We start from the raw sequence: 20,452 nt of genomic DNA on the forward strand, positions 1-20,452 counted from the left end.
TACCGACATTTTAGACTTTGGTAGAAATAAGGCTAGATGTAAAGATTATACACAACTTTTCTTAGTTTTGCTTAGTCTTTTGCAGTTAAGAAAACAAAACCCCTCTCCTGAAGGGATCACTGTAATGTTTTAATTGTCAAATGCCTTCGCGCAACTTTGAAGCAATCAATTACAACCTATGATTTTATAGATCAATTACAACATATGATTTTATAGATAAGAAAAATGTACTCTTTACTGTTTCAGAAAATGAAATAGTCATTATTGACCAGATAGAAGGATGGCTAGGAGTAGCAACTTAAAATGTTCTTAAGGTGTTCCTACTCTCTCTTTTATTTCAGGGAAAGAAAAAAATCTCTTGTGGTGTCCTTTTTAAAAACAAGGAATCTGAGTTATATTATACTAGACTGCTATTATGTCAGAATATGTTAATTTGCAAGCTTGCTCATTAGCAATATCCATTTCTTATATTCATGTGTTTAGATTTCTTTTCCCACCACATGGTCACTAGCATAATCACTTAACACATTCTTTGGTGACATGAAATCCATTAAGAGTAAAAACTGAACGCTGTTTTGGAAAAGTTTCTGGTTTTTCCCTCCATTCAGATGTCTGTAATTGTCAATCACGGGATCAAATTTTGTTCTTGCTTATACAGCAGTAAATTCAAAGAAACTCCAGTGACTCTGATAGAATTATAGTGAATTGATGCCAGAGTAAATGAAAGCAGACATTTTGTGACGTGTCAGGATTAAGAAAAAAGGAATTATGGGAATAAAGGAAGAACTGTCTGTCAAACAGGTTTAATTAAAGTCAGTTCAATGCATATAAATTAAGGGGGGGAAAAAATCCCCAAACCAATGAGCAGAGCCAGAAATTAACAACAAGCAAAATAGCCACATCTTGAAACCTGTCTAAAAAAGCAAGAAAGATTTGAATTATAGAAGACTGATATATTTTTGGCTCTACAACACAAAACCATACATAAAAAAAAGTGCTGGAAGATAACTAAACTTTTCAGTGAAGAATATTTCATGTAGTTCATGCAAGTATCCTCTCCAGTTGAGGGTTTTTTTTACATATCAGTAAGGAGGAGAAGGGAAAAAGAAAGGAACAGAAAAAAAAAAAAAAAAAAAAAAAGGAGGGAAAAAAAGTTACACTGCAAAACCAAACAGCTACTCGAAAGCTGAAGGAGGCGGATGGAGAAGTCCGTAGATCCCCATCTCCAACTTAGGTACCTGCAAATGGTTTAAAGAATTGTAACACATACAGGTGCTAGTTACAACAAAGAAGGGCAAAACAAAAGGGGTTATTTCCAAAAATACTCAAATGTTGTTTTTTAAAAAATTTTCATAACTCAGTCATCAAACAATTTAAAACTCAAAGTAAGTTTTACAAGTGTTCTTAAATTCGGGGTGAGAGCAAAATGCTTATCTGTTTCTCTGAGCAAAAATTTATTTAAGTTTTTTGAATTGGGACTCCACTGTAGTATTGGACAGCTGGAGTAGTCTGTTTTTGTCATATGACTTTGAAATTCTGTTCAAAACTATTTACAGGCCTTTCTCTCTTCCCTTTCTCGACCTAAACGATCATGTTGGATGAGGCCATTCAGTTTATTCTACTGCCTCCCAAAGCAGTCAATAAATATGCTTCAGATCTTCTATGAGGCAGGCTGAGAAAGTGGGCAAAAACCTTTCCCAAGTTTCTGGCCAGAACACTTTCAGGACTCTTTAGCAAAAGGTTTAATCCTCATGATGTCCCATGTCTAATACATCTACATGTCCTCGGCCTACAAAGCACACAACTGTCATCCTGGTAGGTGGCAGATATAACAGCCTAGGTGATGTGGTGTGTTGTGAGACCCACACTGACCCATGTTGCAGAAGGCAGGCACAGTGCCTTCAGGTGGAGTTTGAGTACTTTCAGCATCCCCAGCACTTCAAGGCTCTTCCTGTCCGGAAATGGAGCTCTCTACCTCTGGACAACCTTTAAGGCCACCTCTTTATTCCTCCTGGATCTCTTGTGTCTTTTTAAAGATATCCTTTTAGTAGCTCCTTTTTCCAGAATAACTTTCAATATATAGATGCGCAATTGCCTAAGACAACCACCTTTGGTTTCTTAACTCCTGCCTTTTTCTTGCATGCTGACCACTGAGCTGAAAGCTGTCTGTAGCTCCACCACTTTCCAGAAAGGCAATAATTACTACAGAGACAGTTGGGGTACAGATCTTTAGTTAAAGTTGTTTCTTTTTTCCTATATATTTATTGATATTGATTTTTCACTTTCTGTCCACTCTTTAAATAAAAACAAGTCCCTTATACGATTTTCAATTTTGTGTGCCAGCAGCCTGATAATGCTTCGCTTTAGATGGATCCCATCTCTCCTGTGTAGGTCTACCATTCCAGCCACTAATAATTCTGTATTCATTAACCTTCTCAAGCTGTGGGGCTTGCTATGGCACTTAGAACCATACTAGCTTCATATTTATACAGCAAGTGACTCCCATCACATGCTGATTTCACTATTTGCAAAGGATTAATGATACTTCTGTGTTAATATTGGAAATAGTTCAACTCTAGGGACAGCAAAACATGGATAAAAAAGGAGAGTGTAATATTCCCTATGAAGTAATAATATTTTTATTTTTAAACAGAAATGGTAAAGATTTTTTTATTGTAGTTATTAGTGAAAAAAATATGATTTGCCTGTGCAGGTAGGATGCCATCAGACAAAGCTGTTAGTAGAGAACATGTCAATAGCTTATAACACAAATCAATGAATGACATTTGTGAATTTTCATGCTTTTGATCTTCCCAGTGCTTTCAGGAAAAGAAGCAATCCTGATCTGTAGTAAACTACATTATTCACCAGATGTGCCTTCGTATGTATACAATTATTGTCTGTGATTTTCATTCTTTTCCTGTCATAATCAGGTTTTTCACTCACTATTCTGAAGGAGAGAGTTTATTTTTTATAAATGCCCAGCTATTTCTTTCTGGCTCTTAAAAATATTTTAGGTACCCTACAGACTTGCTTTTGTCTTTCAATGGCTGATCTTAGTAAAAAGATACAATAGTAAATCCTTTCATAAGGAGAAAGTAACTTTAAATATAGCAGGTTTATTTTTACCCTGTGCTTAAAATCAAAAGGATTTCTCATCTCCCCAAACACTATGAAAAGTCATTGTTCTAAAAAAAAAGTTCAGATTTGGGGCTCTATCTCCTGGTGCTTCTACACAATCCTTCCCGTGTGGTGATATTCCCTCCCCCAAAATAGCTGTTTAAAAGGAGTCGTGGTAATTCAGACTTAAGTCTCTTTTCTTTGATCAGAAAAGTGGTAATACATTTTTTAACTCTTCTTGCTGTCCTGTGTTGTTTTCCATTTCAAATGAGATTTGATATAGTGCCACAACAACCACATGTGACAATCTCGGAAGTCTTCTCTAAGAAAAGAAACTCTTTGCCAATCTTAATATTGGTCTCATAACAGCTTAAAACTTCTTACAGTCTTGTAAGGGAAAGTTGCAGTAAAAGAAGCACAATCAGACACAAAAGCCTTTGTAACGGTTGACTTTTCTGTCTATGTTTTATAAGATCACGAGGCATCAATTTTCCACTTAAAGTTAATAGAAAATTGAGACATAACTCTTTTCTTGTCCCTTTGGAAAAAACAATCTACTCCTTAGGTATAAATCAGAAAAATAAAACCTGACAACTTCTGATAAGCTCTACTAGGTATATGCTGCCCTAGCAATGCAAAAGAACTGTAAACTCAGCTTTACTGACCGAACTAAAACCAAATCTATGTCTGCTCTCCTTCAAAGCACATCAGAGCAGTCAGAGCATAGCTTTGGATGTAGTCTAGAGTACTTTATGGTTTACGATGTTCTCATTCCCCAGATAAAGTATGATACATTAAAATCCTTGAAATGGAAAATAAATTGTTTAATCATCTAATGGCAGATAAAACTCATACTGTTCTTTCAGTCATGAAGTTCAGGTGGTAACAAATAGAAGTCCTTCCCCAGGCAGAGCTGGACCTGGAAGAGGAGTGCTCAGCACATGGTGAAGGGAGCCCTTTGCAGCCTGTCAGCTCCCAGGGATCTTCCTTCTCAGGGCAGCTGAGAGGGTGACAGGAACCGGCTCGTGGCCCAGGGAATTTTCTACAGGTATGAGCAGGCTGTACCTGAATACCACCTGCTCCTGTTCTAGGTCTCCAGCCCTGGAAGAAGTGCAGTCAAGATTTTTTGTCCTTTCAATACAAGTCTTAAGAAACCCTCATAACTTGCATAAGGTAAGAAAGATCACAGCAGAAAGTGGGATCTTCGCATGGACACCCATGCGTAGCCCATGTGCCATAAAATAAATATAGTGATGTCTACAGAAAACACAACGGTAGTTAATCATATCCACTATCATTAACACAAACAGGTGTCATAGGCAACCCCTCCAAAAAAACCCCCAAGCCCTGAGTAAATTCCAAAGTAGACAATTGGGGTAAAGGAATACAAAAGGATTCTGAATGAACACAAAAACCCCTTTGAAAACAGACTGTATGGAAGTCTGGTATGAATTTTTCTTAGGCTTTTAAAAAACCTTTGGCTAACTTTCAGATATTATCATCTAGGGGACAGCACACCAGCAGTTGTCAATAAAGAGAAAATTGATAGAAGCCTGCTTTGGTATTAATGACAGAATAAAGCATTACCATGGGCAATAGGCTGCAGGAGATCTGTTGGTTGTATGACACATTCCTTCTGTCATCAACAACCAAATATTCACAGAACTATTAGCTGTATGGTGGATCCAGGCTAGCCTCTAGCTGCTTTTTTATTCTCAATAAGAAGATGTACTTAACATGCATACCAGCTGAAGAATTGTAAACATTATTACAGAATATTTTTTAAAGGGACCAATTTTACACAGAATAAATTGTATGATTTTCATCATTTTAATATTGTGCCTTCACAGAAAATTCAACTTTCAACAGAGAAGAGAAAAGAAGCAATAGTATACATTACGACTACTGTTTCATGGATCAGAAAGACCTTTAAACAGTATGCTTATAAGAAATCTTTAACCACATTTCAGGCAGCTGATTCTTCCAACATTATGAAAAGAAAGTTAGAGAGGGAAGTCACAAAAAGACCAGAACAAAGGATTTTTCTCTTATTTTTAGATGGCAGTATTTGGGTCTATCTCATAAAATTCAGAATTGAAAAAAAACCACAATCCAAGAAGAAACACCTTTCTTCAACTCCTTGTAATAGACTGAGACTAGGCAGAAGAACTCTGAAGGTGAATTGACTTTAAGCTATTGCCTTCTCTTAGGCTTTACCTAAAATGTTACGGAATTTCTTAAAATGAAGTAAATATTATAACTCAAAAATAACTATTTTAATTATGCAAAAATATTTTATTTACCAGCTTATTACTGGACATTTAAAGAGAGTCATCTTACGAGGGGGAAAAATGTTATTTTTATTATGCCACCAAATTTGAAACATTTCTATTGATTTAACTGGAGTGGTCATATGTAGTTCTTATGGAACAAATTGTAGCGTTGAATTTACAGCCAGGTCATCACTCTTTCAGCTGTTTTTTGATGTGACATTTATTTCCTGGAACAGGTTGTATTTCCCACAGTGCATTCTAGCTCCTAGCAAAGTGATGAGCTCATTTATCACCATGAAGAAAAACATTATCTCTGTAATGATACAGAGAATATTTGAAATATTTTCTAAAAAAAAAAAAAAAGCCTAGAGTTTAAATATTTCCAATTATTTAAGTCTCTGAGAAAAATTTTATTGACTTTAGCAAGTGCTAATATCTGTCTTTCTGTGCAAGGATGTAGCGTTTAAGGACATAATCTCATTGAACCTGAAGGTTTTCTTTTTTCCTTTAATTCCATTAATACAACCACATACTTTATTTACTTATATTTTGTCCTCCAGAATATTTAAGGAAGTTATTTGTAATCTGATATGATCATAATTTCACAATCATTCATCTTTGCATAAATTAATAAAATGAAAAAAAAAAAAAAGATTTACACAGAAGTTGATGGTAAAGTATAACCTTGCTCACTTAGGTGAAAATAGGAATATATGCACCTGAATAACTTCTACCTTGTAATGAAAGCAAGTATTTTGAAAAAGAAGACTTGTTTTCTTAATATATCTGCTTTTCTTTTTCTCATTTTCACTCCACATATACCAAAAAGGACACTTTCCTCCTCACCTCCAGAACACACCTTATGCCTCTCTGAAAACTGATGGAATGGAACTGCCACTCTCATTTAACACCTGGTAAAAGGCTAATGCAATGGCCATAAAGATCAATGTCTCTAAAAGGTGAACTTATTTGCTTGCATAAGAAGGTGAAAAGGGGAGAGGAAGACCCATCTATGTGCCAACATGTATCTGCAGGAATAGGGAGTAGAAAGGCATCTCTACTTTTGTCCCCTAAGTGTTTACACTCTCATGCACTGACCAGGAAGAAAGTAGTTTCTCTTTACTGAGGGCAGAAGAGACACAGACCCTTCCTACTTTGATGATCAGCCAGGAGCAATGTCATCCTAGAGGACATATAGCAGAGTCATTGCAGAATAAACACTTCCCCAATATGTTCTTCTTTTGGAGAGTGGCAAAGTTGGGGTAAAACTGTGCTTCTATCCCACCTCCTCCATTGACAGAACTACATGATGCCCCATGCATCCTGAAACAATTTCATTGCTTTGAATGCTTACATCTAGGAGACTGTATGGCCCCCCACTCAAGATCCTGCCTCATGACAGGTGTAAGGAGCTTTAAAATGAGAAGTTATGCCCTGAATATTCATTGCTGTAGCTTGAGCAATCACGAAGTAGCTGAGACTGTAATTAAGCAGAATAAATAAAAGTGCACATTGACAAATTTTTTAGAAGCAGAGCCTCTCTCTGCCCCCAACAGACATTTTTTATGCAAAAATCTGGAGTGTAAAATGTTTGGAACATGGTATTTCACTTCTGACACACTCAGGAGAACAACCCCTCCCTCTAACAAATGATGCACAATGAAAATAGATCTGTTTTAACATAAATTCATATAGACCTAAGGATTAATAAGAAGCCAGAAAAAGCTAGCCAGTTAAACTGTAACACTGCAGCTTAGTTTAATCTGTGGTGGGAAAACGTGTAGTCCAGCTTTTAATTCACTTTATTACTAGAGTAAAAGCTGCTTTGTCAACAGGCAGGCCAACCAGTCAAAGGAGGCCTTCAAACTAGGAAAAATATGGGGAGAAGACAATGACTAACAAACAAATGAGGAAGTGGTGAGGTGGACTGCCAACTGGCTGAAATTCTGGGCTCAGAGGGTTTTGATCCAGCATTATGTCCATGAAGTCCAGCTGGAAGCAATGCATTATGACTTAAGGATTAATGCTATGGCAAATGCTGTTTAACTTCTTACCGAATGACCTAGAAAATGGGACAGGGTGCACTCAGAAAGTTTGCAGATGATACAATCTGGGAGTAAGGAGTTCTTACATCAGATGTTTGTGCTGCAAGAAGCTTCAGAGAGTCCTTGAGAGGCTACAGAAATGAGCCAACAGGAACCTCTTTATGTTCAACAGAATAAGTCCATGCACTAGGACAGGCCAGGGGCCAACCAACTAGCAAGCAGATTGCCAGGTAAGGACCTGAAGGTTCTGGCAGACACAAAGTTTAACGTGACCCAGCAATGTTGTGGCAAAGACAGCCAACAACATTGGGGTCTGTATTGGGAAAAGCGCTGCCAGCATGTAGAGGGAGATGATCCTTCCCCTCTACTACACTGGTAAGACACATCTGCAGTGCTGGGTCCAGTCTGGGCTCCTCAGTTCAAGAGAAAGATGGACAAACTAGTGCAAATCCAGTAAAGGGCCACAAAGATGATTAGGGATTTGAAGCATCTGACATAGGAGGAAAGGCTGAGAGAGCTGGGGCTGTTCAGCCTGGAGCAAAGAAACCTCGGGGTGGGGATCTTATCAATGTGTATAAGTATATGATGGGCAGAGGTAAAAAAGACAAACCCAGAATTTCTCAGTGGTGCCCAGTGAAAGGACAAGAGGCAATGGGCACAAAAGTTAAATACATGACATTCTGTTTAAATATAAGAAAAAGCTTTTTTACTTTGCAAGCAAACACTGGAACAGGATGCCCAGAGAATCTGGGGAGTTTCCATCCTTCGTGATATTCAGCACAGGTCTAGACATGGTCCTGGACAATCTGTTCCAGCTGACCCTGCTTGGTGTAGGGGGCACCGGAGTAGACAATCCCCAGAGATGTCTTCCACCTTAACTGTCATGTGATTCTGTGCTTACTATCTATTGTACACATTTTTATAATAATGCTGAAATAAGGTTGAGAAAATCTGTCCTAAGATAATTATTTTCAAACAAAGAGCTACAAAATTTCTCAAAGAAAAAACAAAACGGATTAACAATAAAGTCTAAAGGAAACTTTTTGGAATGAATCAAAAATCAACAGGGGAATTTTACCAGTGATTACAACAGTAGAATTCTAAATCTATATAATCCAAATTATTACATATTTGCATAGAGGTTAGAGATTTAAAAGTAGTCACAGACTAATTTAACTTCTTATTTCCCTACCTGGTTTCTTTTAATCTCACTAACTTCCAGCACATGCCCACGTGTATTATGAAAAGTTCATATGCAGAAATATAAAAACAGTGACCCAGCCGTACCACATTGGAGTCCAGATTTAGAGTCAGGTACTTTTACTTAAATCAGTTTTCCCCCAAGAGGACAATGGAACCCTTAACCAGTTTACCAAAATGTAGCTCATAGTAAGCTAGGATGCTAAAATAAATCTTCCATAAAACTGTTTAAGAAGCAGTTTCCGAAGGAATCGTAGTATTTATTAAAAAAAAACCTTTTCCTGTATATTTGAAAGAAAAGACCATCAATTTGATTAGAGCCCAAGTTTAGGAAGAAAAGCTGTTGAGCTGCTTTTCACAACAGTAAAGTATTATAGGTATTATTAAGCAGATGGAAAGCAGAGTGTATTTCTAGAATAAACTTACAGGTAGGGGAAACATGTATTGTTAAAAGCAAAGTACCAATATTGAAATGTCAAGGTCTCTAAGAATATTACAATTAAAAGGGATGTGGGCCTGGGGGAGAAGGACAGTAAATTAACTTAAAAAAAACAAACCAAGCAGAAGAATCTGTATGAGGTTCCTGACTGTCCCAGCACTTCGTAAAGACTTCCAAACTTCTCAGGCATGTGTTTTTACCTTTTACTTTTATGAAAGTCTTAGGACAATGCTTTTCCCATTGACTGATAGGGCTAATTTCACTGGAAACTTTTATCCAGAAAAGAACTGAAAAAAAAAAAACCCTGTTAAATTTGTATTTGGAATGAGACATTAAAAAGAAAAGGTCACGGACGACATCTGACATTTGGGCTGAGTAAAGGGAAATCAGGCAAAAAAGTGGACTTTTGCAGGGCACATTGGCACAAAGGAGCAACTGAAGTTGTGTGAACAGATGAGATAAAATAGATAAGAGAAGGTCTGCAGAAAATTGAAGAGGGTATCAACTCCCGAGGTCTGCAAAAGTAAAAAGACACTCTACAAGAAAAGAGAGGCCATGAAACCAGGATATAAAGTTCAGGAAGGTGTCATTGTGAAAGTACAAGGACAACAGGATTTTACAGAAGAAACAGATGGTATCAAAGGTAGGAAAGACATGAGGAAGAATGAGTCTGGAGAAGAGTGCTGGAGGCACAACCAGGGAGAGTGTAATACCATAAAGTCTTGGTGGAATGCCAGTGGATCCAGGGCAGACTTAGAAGAAAAGGAACATGAAGGAATTTTTTTAGATAAGCTGTATAAGGAGTTTAGAAATTAAAAGGAGATGGAACACGACTATTAATGTTCCATGCAAATTATCAAAGTCTGTTTTGGGCAGAAAAGAGAAGAGATAGACTCAAGCAAAAACATTAATACAACAGCCTTGCATGGGCAGAAGAATTTCACACTAAGCATGTTTGTATCTAAGTTCTGCTTCCCATACACAATCTAACTGCAAGAGGTATAACCACAAACAGGAAATAGAAAACTGCACATAATGGCAATTATCTTATAGCAAGAGTTGGCTTTCAACTTCAAGTTTACAAGTAATTCCATTTTTGAACGGAAAAATTCAGTCATCTTTGGAAAAATAAAATTATAATTTTAGCAATTTTAGCTGTGAAAATTATATCCGGCAGTGTGTATCAATCACTTTGCAATGGATATTAATCACTGAACATTAAAAAAGATCTTTAATCCCTTTAAACAAAATGCAAATTCAATGTTCTGTTACTATGAGGTACATCATACATGACTGATAGTGTTTGTGGTACAAGTAAAGAAAAACCAATTACTTCTAGAAGTTAAACATTCTGAAACTTCAGATACTGAATCAGTTGCACAGATTGGACTGGGAATTCTTTTCTGACAATGATGAGATATGTTCACCACTAGAGGACTAGTGAAATACTCTGCACAGGAAGAGTTTGAATGTTATTCAAAGAGCTAACACACAATTAAATTTGGCTTTATATAGCTAGGTAGATTTACATAAAATTAAAATGCTGGAATTTTTGTAAATATTTTGAACAAAAGGTTAAATCCTATTTTTTATCACTATATATAAAATATATTATCTGGCAAAGGTCTCCACTAAGTGCTGCTTTCTGTTGTCATGATGCAAACAAGTGTAAGCATAGCAGTAAATGATTGCCATGGTTTTAAAATGGGTATAAAGGGAAGGAACAACTAAGTTAAAGGATTGTGTTCTAAAGAGTACGTTGGGCAGGACAGTCAAATGTCAATATTCAATTAAAATGGGCATTTGCTGGTGTAATGTAGCTCTGCATATGTGCATTCCTCTGCCAGTACACAGTAGGTGAAATATTAATTTTTAAATGTACAACAGCAAACATGAATTAAAATCTGCTTAGATTTACAATTTAACATGAGCCATGTCAAAAGCTGAAGATCATTTTAATCCTTCCTGAAATAAGCATACAGCTATAAAATGATTATCAGATAAACAATAGCTGTCATTTGACAAGTAATCAGTAATACTTCTATTTCGAGTAATCACTGGCATATTAAGCATGATGTCTTACTGAGTGTATCCTAAAATTTGCGTCTCTGATAAGGTAAATCATTAGCGTTTAGAGCACAGATACTCTGACAATCTCTCTTCTACATGGCCCCACATATGTTTTAAGAAACTACTCTCCTAAAACTTTAATAAGCATAAGGCTTTCTAAGGATTAAGGAGAAACTATATAAAATATGTTTTATATTTTAATTATTTTACTTCAACTGCAAAATATCTCGTGTGTTGCTTCGAAGCTGCTCTTCAGTGTTCCAGCTCAGAAATTCTTAAATATGTTTTGTGCAAAAAGTCAAGGATGCAAAAAAACCCTCCATTATTTTGGGCTTGAAAAGTAAGACAAAAGTGAAATTATTTGTTGAAATATACAAGAGGCGCAGATGTTGTTAAAATAAATGTTGATTAAAGAATATTCAGCAGCTCAGGGAAGAATAATATTTTCTGTTGTAAAGAAATAAAATGTTGAAAAAGAATGCTGAATTACACTTCTTTGTAACTGAAATATAACTTTTTTATTGAAAAGCTAATATTTGAAATCAGAAAGTTGAATACTAATTATTCCTAATTTTTCCCCATACTTCAAAAACTCATAAGGAGAAATTGGTCCTGAACCTACATTTACATTGTTTCTGAGATATGCAGAGATCATAATTGACAAACGGCTGAATATGAGCCGGCAGTGTGCCCAGGTGGCCAAGAAAGCCAATGGCATTCTGGCTCGTATCAGGAATAGTGTGACCAGCAGAAGTAGGGAGGTGATTATGCCCCTGTACTCAGCACTGGTGAGGCCACACCTCGAGTATTGTGTCCAGTTTTGGGCACCTCAATACAAGAGAGATATCGAGGTGCTGGAGCGAGTGCAGAGGAGGGCAACGAAACTAGTGAAGGGCCTAGAAGACAAATCATACGAAGAGCGGCTGAAGGAGCTGGGGCTGTTCAGTATGAGGAAGAGGAGGCTGAGGGGAGACCTCATCACTCTCTACAACTACTTGAAAGGACACTGTAGAGAGGTTGGGGCTGGTCTCTTCTCACAGGTAATTAACAATAGAACGGCTTCAAGCTCCAACAGGGGAGGTTTAGATTGAACATTAGGAAGGAATTCTTCACAGAGAGAGTGGTCGGGCATTGGAACAGGCTGCCCAGGGAGGTGGTTGAGTCACCATCCCTGGCTGTGTTTAAGGGACGTTTAGATGCGGTACTGAGGGATATGGTGTAGGGGAGGACTTTGTAGAGTAGGGTAGATGGTTGGACTCGATGATCCCAAGGGTCTCTTCCAACCTCAATGATTCTATGATTCTATGATTCTATGATTCTATGATCAAATGGCTATGAATAAGTCCCAGAGCAGCACCAGATTGGAAAATTCAACAGTAACGAAATTTTACACAATTTATTTAACTTCTATAGATAAACTTGTACTAAACAGTTCCTTTGAAAAATTGCAAACCTAAAGTCCTGGTTGAGTATACCTTCCAGTACCTGAACGGGACCTACAGGATAGATGGGGAGATACTCTTTGTCGGGGATTATAGCAATAGGACAAGGGGTAATGGTTTTAAACTGAAAGAAGGGAAATTTAGATTAAATATTAGGAAGAAATTCTTTACTGTGAGGGTAGTGAGGCACTGGAACAGGTTGCCCAGAGAAGTTGTGGATTCCCCATCCCTGGAGCTGTTCAAGACCAGGCTGGATGGGGCTTGGAGCAACCTGGTCTAGTGGGAGGTGCCCCTGCCCAAGGCAGGGAGGGTTGTAACTCAATGATCTTTAGGGTCCCTTCCCACTCTAACCACTCCATGATTCTGAAATGTAAACCTGGAATAAGTTCACTGCCTTTGATGCACAACACAGGCCAATGCTGACTGCATAACCTCCTTCCACACACACTGCCTTTGCTTTGTGGTAGCAGGATTTAGCAAAGCTTGACTATGCTATACAGTCAAAATTATTTTATGGTGGCTGTAAATCACTAGCATAACATAATCCTTTTCCAAATTCATGAGAGAATCCTTGTATTGTTTCCTTTCAGAAGCAAGAAAATGTGAGAACATATTTCTTACACTACTGGATATTCCTAAAGACATAATAAATCTTATAATTTCATATAATGTTATGAAAATTAGATGACACAAGAATAGTCATGCTTCTCAACAGCAAAATAATTTCTAAAGACGTATATTCTGCTTATAGAAAAATGGGAAAAAATGCATTTACTCATCTCTCAGTCATGTTGAAATCAGATTTGCAAAGGAATGCTTAAAAAAGGTCTAGCTTTTCCAACAGATACCTCTGAAAAATCCAGAATAAATTAAATCATGGTACATTAAAACAAATTTAATTTTGAGGACAAAGTACTCTGCCCCTGGATTCTACCTTTATAGAATGTGAACCAGTATGTAAATAAAAAAAATTACAAATAAGAAATTCAACGTATTATATATCCTTCCATGTCATATATTCATTTCTTGTTTGGTAAGCTATGAGGTCTCTATATTGAAAAGTGTACATGAGAGAGAGAGTTCATGTAACTGCAACTCCCAAAAACTCATCAGTGTGGATTCTTATCAATGTTGTTGCAATTCACACAAACCTTCCTTTTTGTCTTCTGCAGCAATCTTCACTTTTGTGTCTGTTATATCTTTGAAAGAGGCCAGGAAGAGTACTACATCTCCTTTTTCATTCTTTATAGGAACAATATCCAGTAGGCACCAGAATGAAGACCCTGCAAGGATAAAGAATGAATTTAATTCAAACAGCTGTCTTTTAGGAGAGAGAGAGAAAAAAAAGTGAACTACTAAATCTACAACTAACGTAATTGTAAAAAAAAAAATAAAAAAAAAAATCTTATTTAGGAGGTCAGTAGTCAGGGAATCACAGATGTTCAGCTCATGTAAATCCCTTTGCATCATTGGTTGAAGCTCAGTAATACTGCTTTCTCTAGAAGCAAGGCATTAATTTAAATGCAAAATTTGTCTACAGGGATCATTAATAGAGTTTAATGAAGCTTCTTACTCCTCTGAAACCATGCTTTCCTTTGAACTCTCTACTGATGTTGCTTATTTTACTGGAATTGCTTTCACTTTGTTAGCTTGACATCTGAAGCTTCCATGTTTACTATAGAATCATTCTACCTTAATCATCTGACTTGATACTCATTAAAATCTCTTGACAGAAGACCTGATCGTCAGGGCATCATTCCACTAATTCAAAGATATTTAAACTAATCAGACATCAGACTTAGAATAGAAATAGGATTAACTCCTTGCATCTTACAGATGGTAAGATTTATAAACCACACATCATCATATCGGCTATCTTCCTTACTGTCTATAATATTCATCTTGCTAAGACTTAAGTTAAACAATGCTGAGTTTGGCAATATTTTTAATTCATGTCAACATTTCTCTCTCACACCTGCTACAGAATTATACTACTTAAAATAAATTGTTATTGTTGTCACTGATTGTATAACATGTTCTGTTTGCAAGGTATGTTGTTCAGTCCCAAGGACATCATTAATAAGTTTGCTGTTAATGAAGACCACTCAGAACAGTAGATAACGCATTCCTAGGTGTTGATAATGCCTGGAAGTATAACGGAGACCTCAACACACACCCTAGATCGCAATCCCATCCATTTTGGTATAATTCAGCTCAGTGCCAGGCTTTTGTGTTTTTCAGTTGTTGTGTCAACATTAACTACCTCCAAGCACCACCAAGCCTACTAATATTATTTATAAGACATATAATTACTGCTACAGTGTTACTTTTTTAGTTTTAAATTTTTTTTTTAGACATGACTTTGTATTTCCATAATCATGTTCCATCACAATATACTATTTTTGGCATTCATCTACTTTCATTCATAAAAGGAAACAGGAGCAGTTCCCTAGACCACTGCTGGTACAACTGATTGCTGCCAAATGATCAGCTGAGCTTTGGAGGACTCCTTAGAAAGACCAAACAGATTAGTCACTTCCCACTCTATTCTCTGTCTTCTGAACTCTGCAGTCTTGAAAATGAGCTGGACACACCAAGATCACAATTCAAATTAAAAAGTAACATTACTATTTCAGTCATCAGGAAATGCTTCCACTTAATGTATTTAAAGATGGGACAGGGAGAATTTGGAACAGGAGGAAAGAAGAGTGGAGAAGGAGAGAAAAATCATGGGAAGAAGCAGGTTTGTTTACATTGGGTTTAAATATTCTCATTTTGAGGTTGAAGACAGAGCAAGCAAAGAAACCCTTTTAAAAGAAGGTAGAACTGATGTCAGAAGCAGGTTATTTCTACTGTTCCTTTTTCCATTTTAATTTTCTGTCCTTAATTCATTTTTGTATTTGACCCAATCAAAACTTCTGGGAAAAACTGCTCATGCTGTTACTGTCAGAAATGTTACAGAGAGCCACCACCCTCTAAAGCTGAAGCGATGCATTCAAAGAGAAGAAGCATTAAGCAATTTAACTTTCCTGCTTAAAAATAGAACGACAGATCTCTACAGAGTATCATTATAACTCTTAAACTGGCCAAATTATTTCTGTAAATTTACAGTCTGCCTGGCTACATTCTAGCAGTACTTTCAGTTGGACAAGAAGTCACTCTCAACTCCGTCTTCCAAACACCAACAACTGCAATGTTCTTTAAACAGCTGTTGTAATCTTCTGCATAAGCAGCAGCATATATTTCTCTTTTCAATTGTTTCATGTCTTTTCTACACACACACACAAATTAGTCATTAAGACTGCTTCTGGAAGAAAATTGTAGACATCAGCCATGTTCAAACAAATCTAATTCAGTTATACTAAGAAGAACACCTGGTAATATGACCTGAAATGGTCGATTTGTAGGTTTAGGGAAGTTATTGTAACATGGTTCGTCATTAGAAATAGAGACAAATCAATTTAATGTCTCCTGTTTTAATGCATTTCCTCTTTTGTATAGTAAAAGTGAATTTTAATTCTTTGCAGGTGGACACTGGTCACTGAAATCATTCCATGTCCTGTCATTATTTAATGTCATTTGCTGTTTCTCTTCAATCATACTGTCACTCGCCATCTGTCCTCATTCTCATTCTCCTCCTCCTCTGTAAATATGTCTGAAAATATTTTGACTAAACAAAGAAAATAGGGATAACAAATGGTATGCACCACTAAAGAAAACAGACTTCCAATACATGCACAGGCTACTTCTCTCCTGAAGAACTCCAGGTGAGTGCCCTGCATGGTAGAGTTGCAGGTCCTGGCATTACTTATGCACCCAATGTCCAGAAGTCCTAGGTTGAACTTGTTTGCTTGGTTTTTTATTTTTCTACCTTTACATCGAGAGAAGCAAATGAATATCAAGTACTTTTCAGGACTAAAGGAGATGATCAAGTTTAGGTCAGGACTAGGTCAATATGTGCTTGCACTGTGTCAAGAGCAGAAGTGTGCTATCTTTCACTATTGGGAAGCATTCGTGGAAAAATATACTGATCCAATGCTATACATTATGTAGCTTTTACTGAAAGCCAGCATCATATAATTCTATAAGCCAAAAGAACTTTCTACTCATCAAAAAAGTAGTGCCCTCTTTTGTTACGGTTCTTTTGAGTGCAGTCATCTGAGACACAGAAATTCCTTCCCTGCTTCAAATGGTGCATGCAAAGGTCTTCTGTATTGTCAGGAGTCGCAGCTTTCAAAGAAATTTCTTTTGGAGGTTTATTTATATACAGACTCTTTTTATTGCTCCAAGACACCACTCTTGGAGAAAGAGCCTAATCTTTCTCTTGCATTATGAACTGAAGGTTCAAAATATATTTTAATATCCTCAAGGCTTATATAAGCACAACACAGGAAAGCAGAAAAGAAACCAAATGAAGCATAATCTTATCACAAAGCAATTTGGCTATAGTCCACCTTTCATATATACATAAAAAAAGAGAGTGCTTTATGGTCACTCTCTCAACCACCCTTTCTACCTTTCCTCGCTCCAACAGCTCGAAGTCTGATCCCAGACTGAAATCAAAACAAAGCTCAAGAGACCAAGGAATTTAAATGGGAGATTTTATACAAACCCTCCCATCAGTATGCCAGTAGCCTTCAGAGACAAGCATTCCTTTCACCAGAAAATAAGGCCTGCTTAAACCAAGAATACAGAGTCAGACCACTAGCCCTATTGATGAGCTATGCATACTCAATGTACTATAATACTCAATGTTTAGTCATGCCCAGCCTGGACAAAGCTCAATGAAATACTCAGAATGGAAATCTTTAGTGGATATTTGGGTATTGCAGAGATATCATAAAATAGAAATGGAATGGGATTGTTGACAACCTCTTGTTTAATTCTCCAATAAAATAATTAAATTCTGCATCCATCTCCTCAAAATCTGGAGCTTTTCTGCAGTAAATGTCTTCTTAGCCACACATGTTCCTATGAGTACCTTAGAACCAGTGACACCAATGCAAACTGTGTTCTCCTTTCACTCTAGACAGTCTGGGAATAGTTTTATCCAGGCAGAGAAGCTTAAGTCTTACTTTTTTTGCTATGTGTCAACCATCTATTGTTATATCCACTTTCAGACCTTCACTTCCTCAGGACTTTTCTTGCCACACCATCCTCCAAGCAGCCACCAAACCAGCTTGTATTGCCCCTTCTGTCACTCAAAGGTAGGAAATAAAAAATGAACAAATTCCTTTAATTCACTTCCACCCTTCTGTGGTGAGAGTAAGAGGGACTAAGATGCAAAGCTCTTTCATAAAGCCCTGCACCTGCACTTAACACACAAGACTAATCAAATTAAATGATTCATAGTCTAAGAAACCAAGTATCTGAACAAAAAATAAAAAGTGTAAATGTTTTGCATATTCAATATACAAGTCTTCTGTCACAAAACAATCACAGAATCCTTGAATTGTCTAGATTGGAAGGGACCTTTAAGATCATCTAGTTCAACCATCAATCTAACCCTGATAAAAAACCATCACTAAACCATGTCACTAAGCACTATGTCAACCCGTTTTCTAAATATCTCTAGGGATGGTGCCTCAACCACTTCCGTGGGCAGCCCATTCCAATGCTTAATAACCCTTCAGTGTAAAAATTTTTCATAATATCCAATCTGAACCTCCCCTGGCGCAACTTGAGGAGGTTTCCTCTTGTCCTATTGCCTGTGACTTGGGAGAAGAGACTGACCTCTGCCTCTCTACAACCTCCTTTCAGGTAGTTGCTGAGAGTGATAAGGTTTCCTCTCAGGCTGAAGAACTTGAGCTCCCTCAGCCTCTCCTCATAGGACTTATTCTCCAGACCCCTCACCAACTTCGTTGCCCTTCTCTGGACCCACTCCAGCACTTCAACGTCTTTTTTGTAGTAAGGGGCCCAAAACTGTACTCAGTACTTGAGGTGGGACCTCACCAGTGCTGAGTACAGGGGGACGATCACCTCCTGAGTCCTACTCACTCTTCAAGTCATAATTATTGCGATATATATGCACAAGAGAGCAGAATTAGGCTGCATGAGACATCATAAATCTGGCACATTTCTTTACATTTCATCAGTTGACTTAGTAAACTAAATATTCTTTTAAGCAGATGCAAATGAAGCCTTAAAAAAAAATATTAAAACACACCATCTTATTTCCAGGGAATTGTTATGTAAAAGAAACAGATAAAAATATTTTCTTATAGACAACTGTAATAACTTGTCAATAAAGTTGCTGCTAACTCTTCAGCGTTCCAACACAGTCACATTTCCAGAGTTACTGATTGTTAGCAAAATAAAGCTGTTGCTGGATACATGGCATTGCCAGAGCAGTTTTAGCCTGATCGTTTCCACTTTTCCACTGCAGAAAATGTGGACTCTGAGACTGACAGATGAAGATGCCAAAGATTTTGCCTGAGGAAATCAAACTGGATCTTTCCTTAGCTCATCCAAAGGTTCCCAGTGCAGGTTCCCAGTCACTGATAACATTTGGTTTTGAATGTTCTGTGGTTTTGACAAGGTGTCAACATTTTGTTGACGAGAGCAATGTGCAAAGAAGAAAACAATGTTTTAACAAAATGCAACTGAACTAAACAGAAAGAGAATGGAGCTGGAAGAAAAAGTACAGCTATAATTCAAGTGCTTTCTCTCTTGTCAATATCATGTCTTTGAACAATGACCAATAAACACATCTAATGTGAGATTTTATTGCTTTAAGCAAATAAGGACCTCGTTCTTCTCCATCATCTCTGCAGAAATCACATGTATGTATTAGCAGAATCTATCAATTTTTTCCTTGAATTCTGCTACTGTAGATAACAGACTCTGTGCCACATCCTAGTGACAGTCTTTGGTCTGATGATACTGCAAGAAAACTAACAAGAACACACATGGGCTATCAGGTAACTGACTTATAAGGTCACTGACAGCTGTGCTAGCACTTTCATATGAGTAGTAAAGAAGGCTCAAGAACATGTTTACCCAAGTTCTCTATGGTAAACAAATCATGCTTGTATCCTGCAAGTAACTCTCCCTACAAGTTTTAACAGTTAATATAAATCCATTCCAGAAAGTCTTAACGTGGAATACAGTGGCATCCCAAGAACTTGGTAGAGGAAAGATGATAGTTAAGATACCTTAATAACAAAGTAAAATTGCATTTCAGTATGACTAAGTAGGTAAGTGTTAATCCTGTGAAACTAATTTAGAAACTTTCATTAAAAGTATCCCTGGATTCCTCTGTATAAGGCCATGGAGAACCACGTAAAATTATTCAAATCTATCACATGTCATCAGAGACTGTGCAAATCTCCCCTCCATTTGTTTCCACCCTCTTTTCCATGCATCTATGCTCTGCTCCCTCCAATTCCAGGTAACTCAGTGACTCTTTTATCATGTTGCCCAGCATGTCCAACTTTTTCTGCTATCACTGCCATGATGTAGAGAAGGAAAGGATGTTCTAACAGAAGACACTTTTCAGGACAGCAATCTCCTATCCTTGCCTCACTTGCAAACTGCCACTGTTAAGCAGAGAGAGACTTAACTCACTGCCTCAAAGTCTCCATTTATTACTATGTGGACACAGACTGCCTCTGATATGCCAGATCCTAGTTTGACTTGACTTTTTTTTTTTTTGTGTGTGTGCAACAGTTCATACAGTCCGCAATGTGTATTTATATGCAAAATAATTATGGACTCCACCACATCTACATTTCAGCTTTGTTTACTCAGCTTTCCTGTTTGTTTGTTTTTTTTTTTTGTTTTTTTTTTTTTTTTTTTATAAAAAAAAAAATTTAAGTGTGGGGAACGGTTAATTGCTTTTTTTCTTCATTAACCTAAGAAAAA

The 20,452-nt window shown here is 37.1% G+C and overlaps 1 protein-coding gene across 1 annotated transcript in view; it reads right to left on the minus strand.

Moving 5' to 3' along the window:
* The window catches only part of KCNH8 (potassium channel, voltage gated eag related subfamily H, member 8), a 176,046-nt gene that overhangs the window by 87,404 nt on the left and 68,190 nt on the right, over positions 1–20,452 (minus strand). Inside the window, exon 3 of the mRNA XM_014937670.1 lies at positions 13,741–13,872. Coding sequence (XP_014793156.1) covers positions 13,741–13,872 — 132 coding nt within the window. The remainder of the gene's footprint in view (positions 1–13,740; positions 13,873–20,452) is intronic.

The sequence above is a fragment of the Calidris pugnax genome, unplaced genomic scaffold (genome assembly GCF_001431845.1).
Source record: "Calidris pugnax isolate Ruff unplaced genomic scaffold, ASM143184v1 scaffold11, whole genome shotgun sequence".
Taxonomy (NCBI): domain Eukaryota; kingdom Metazoa; phylum Chordata; class Aves; order Charadriiformes; family Scolopacidae; genus Calidris; species Calidris pugnax.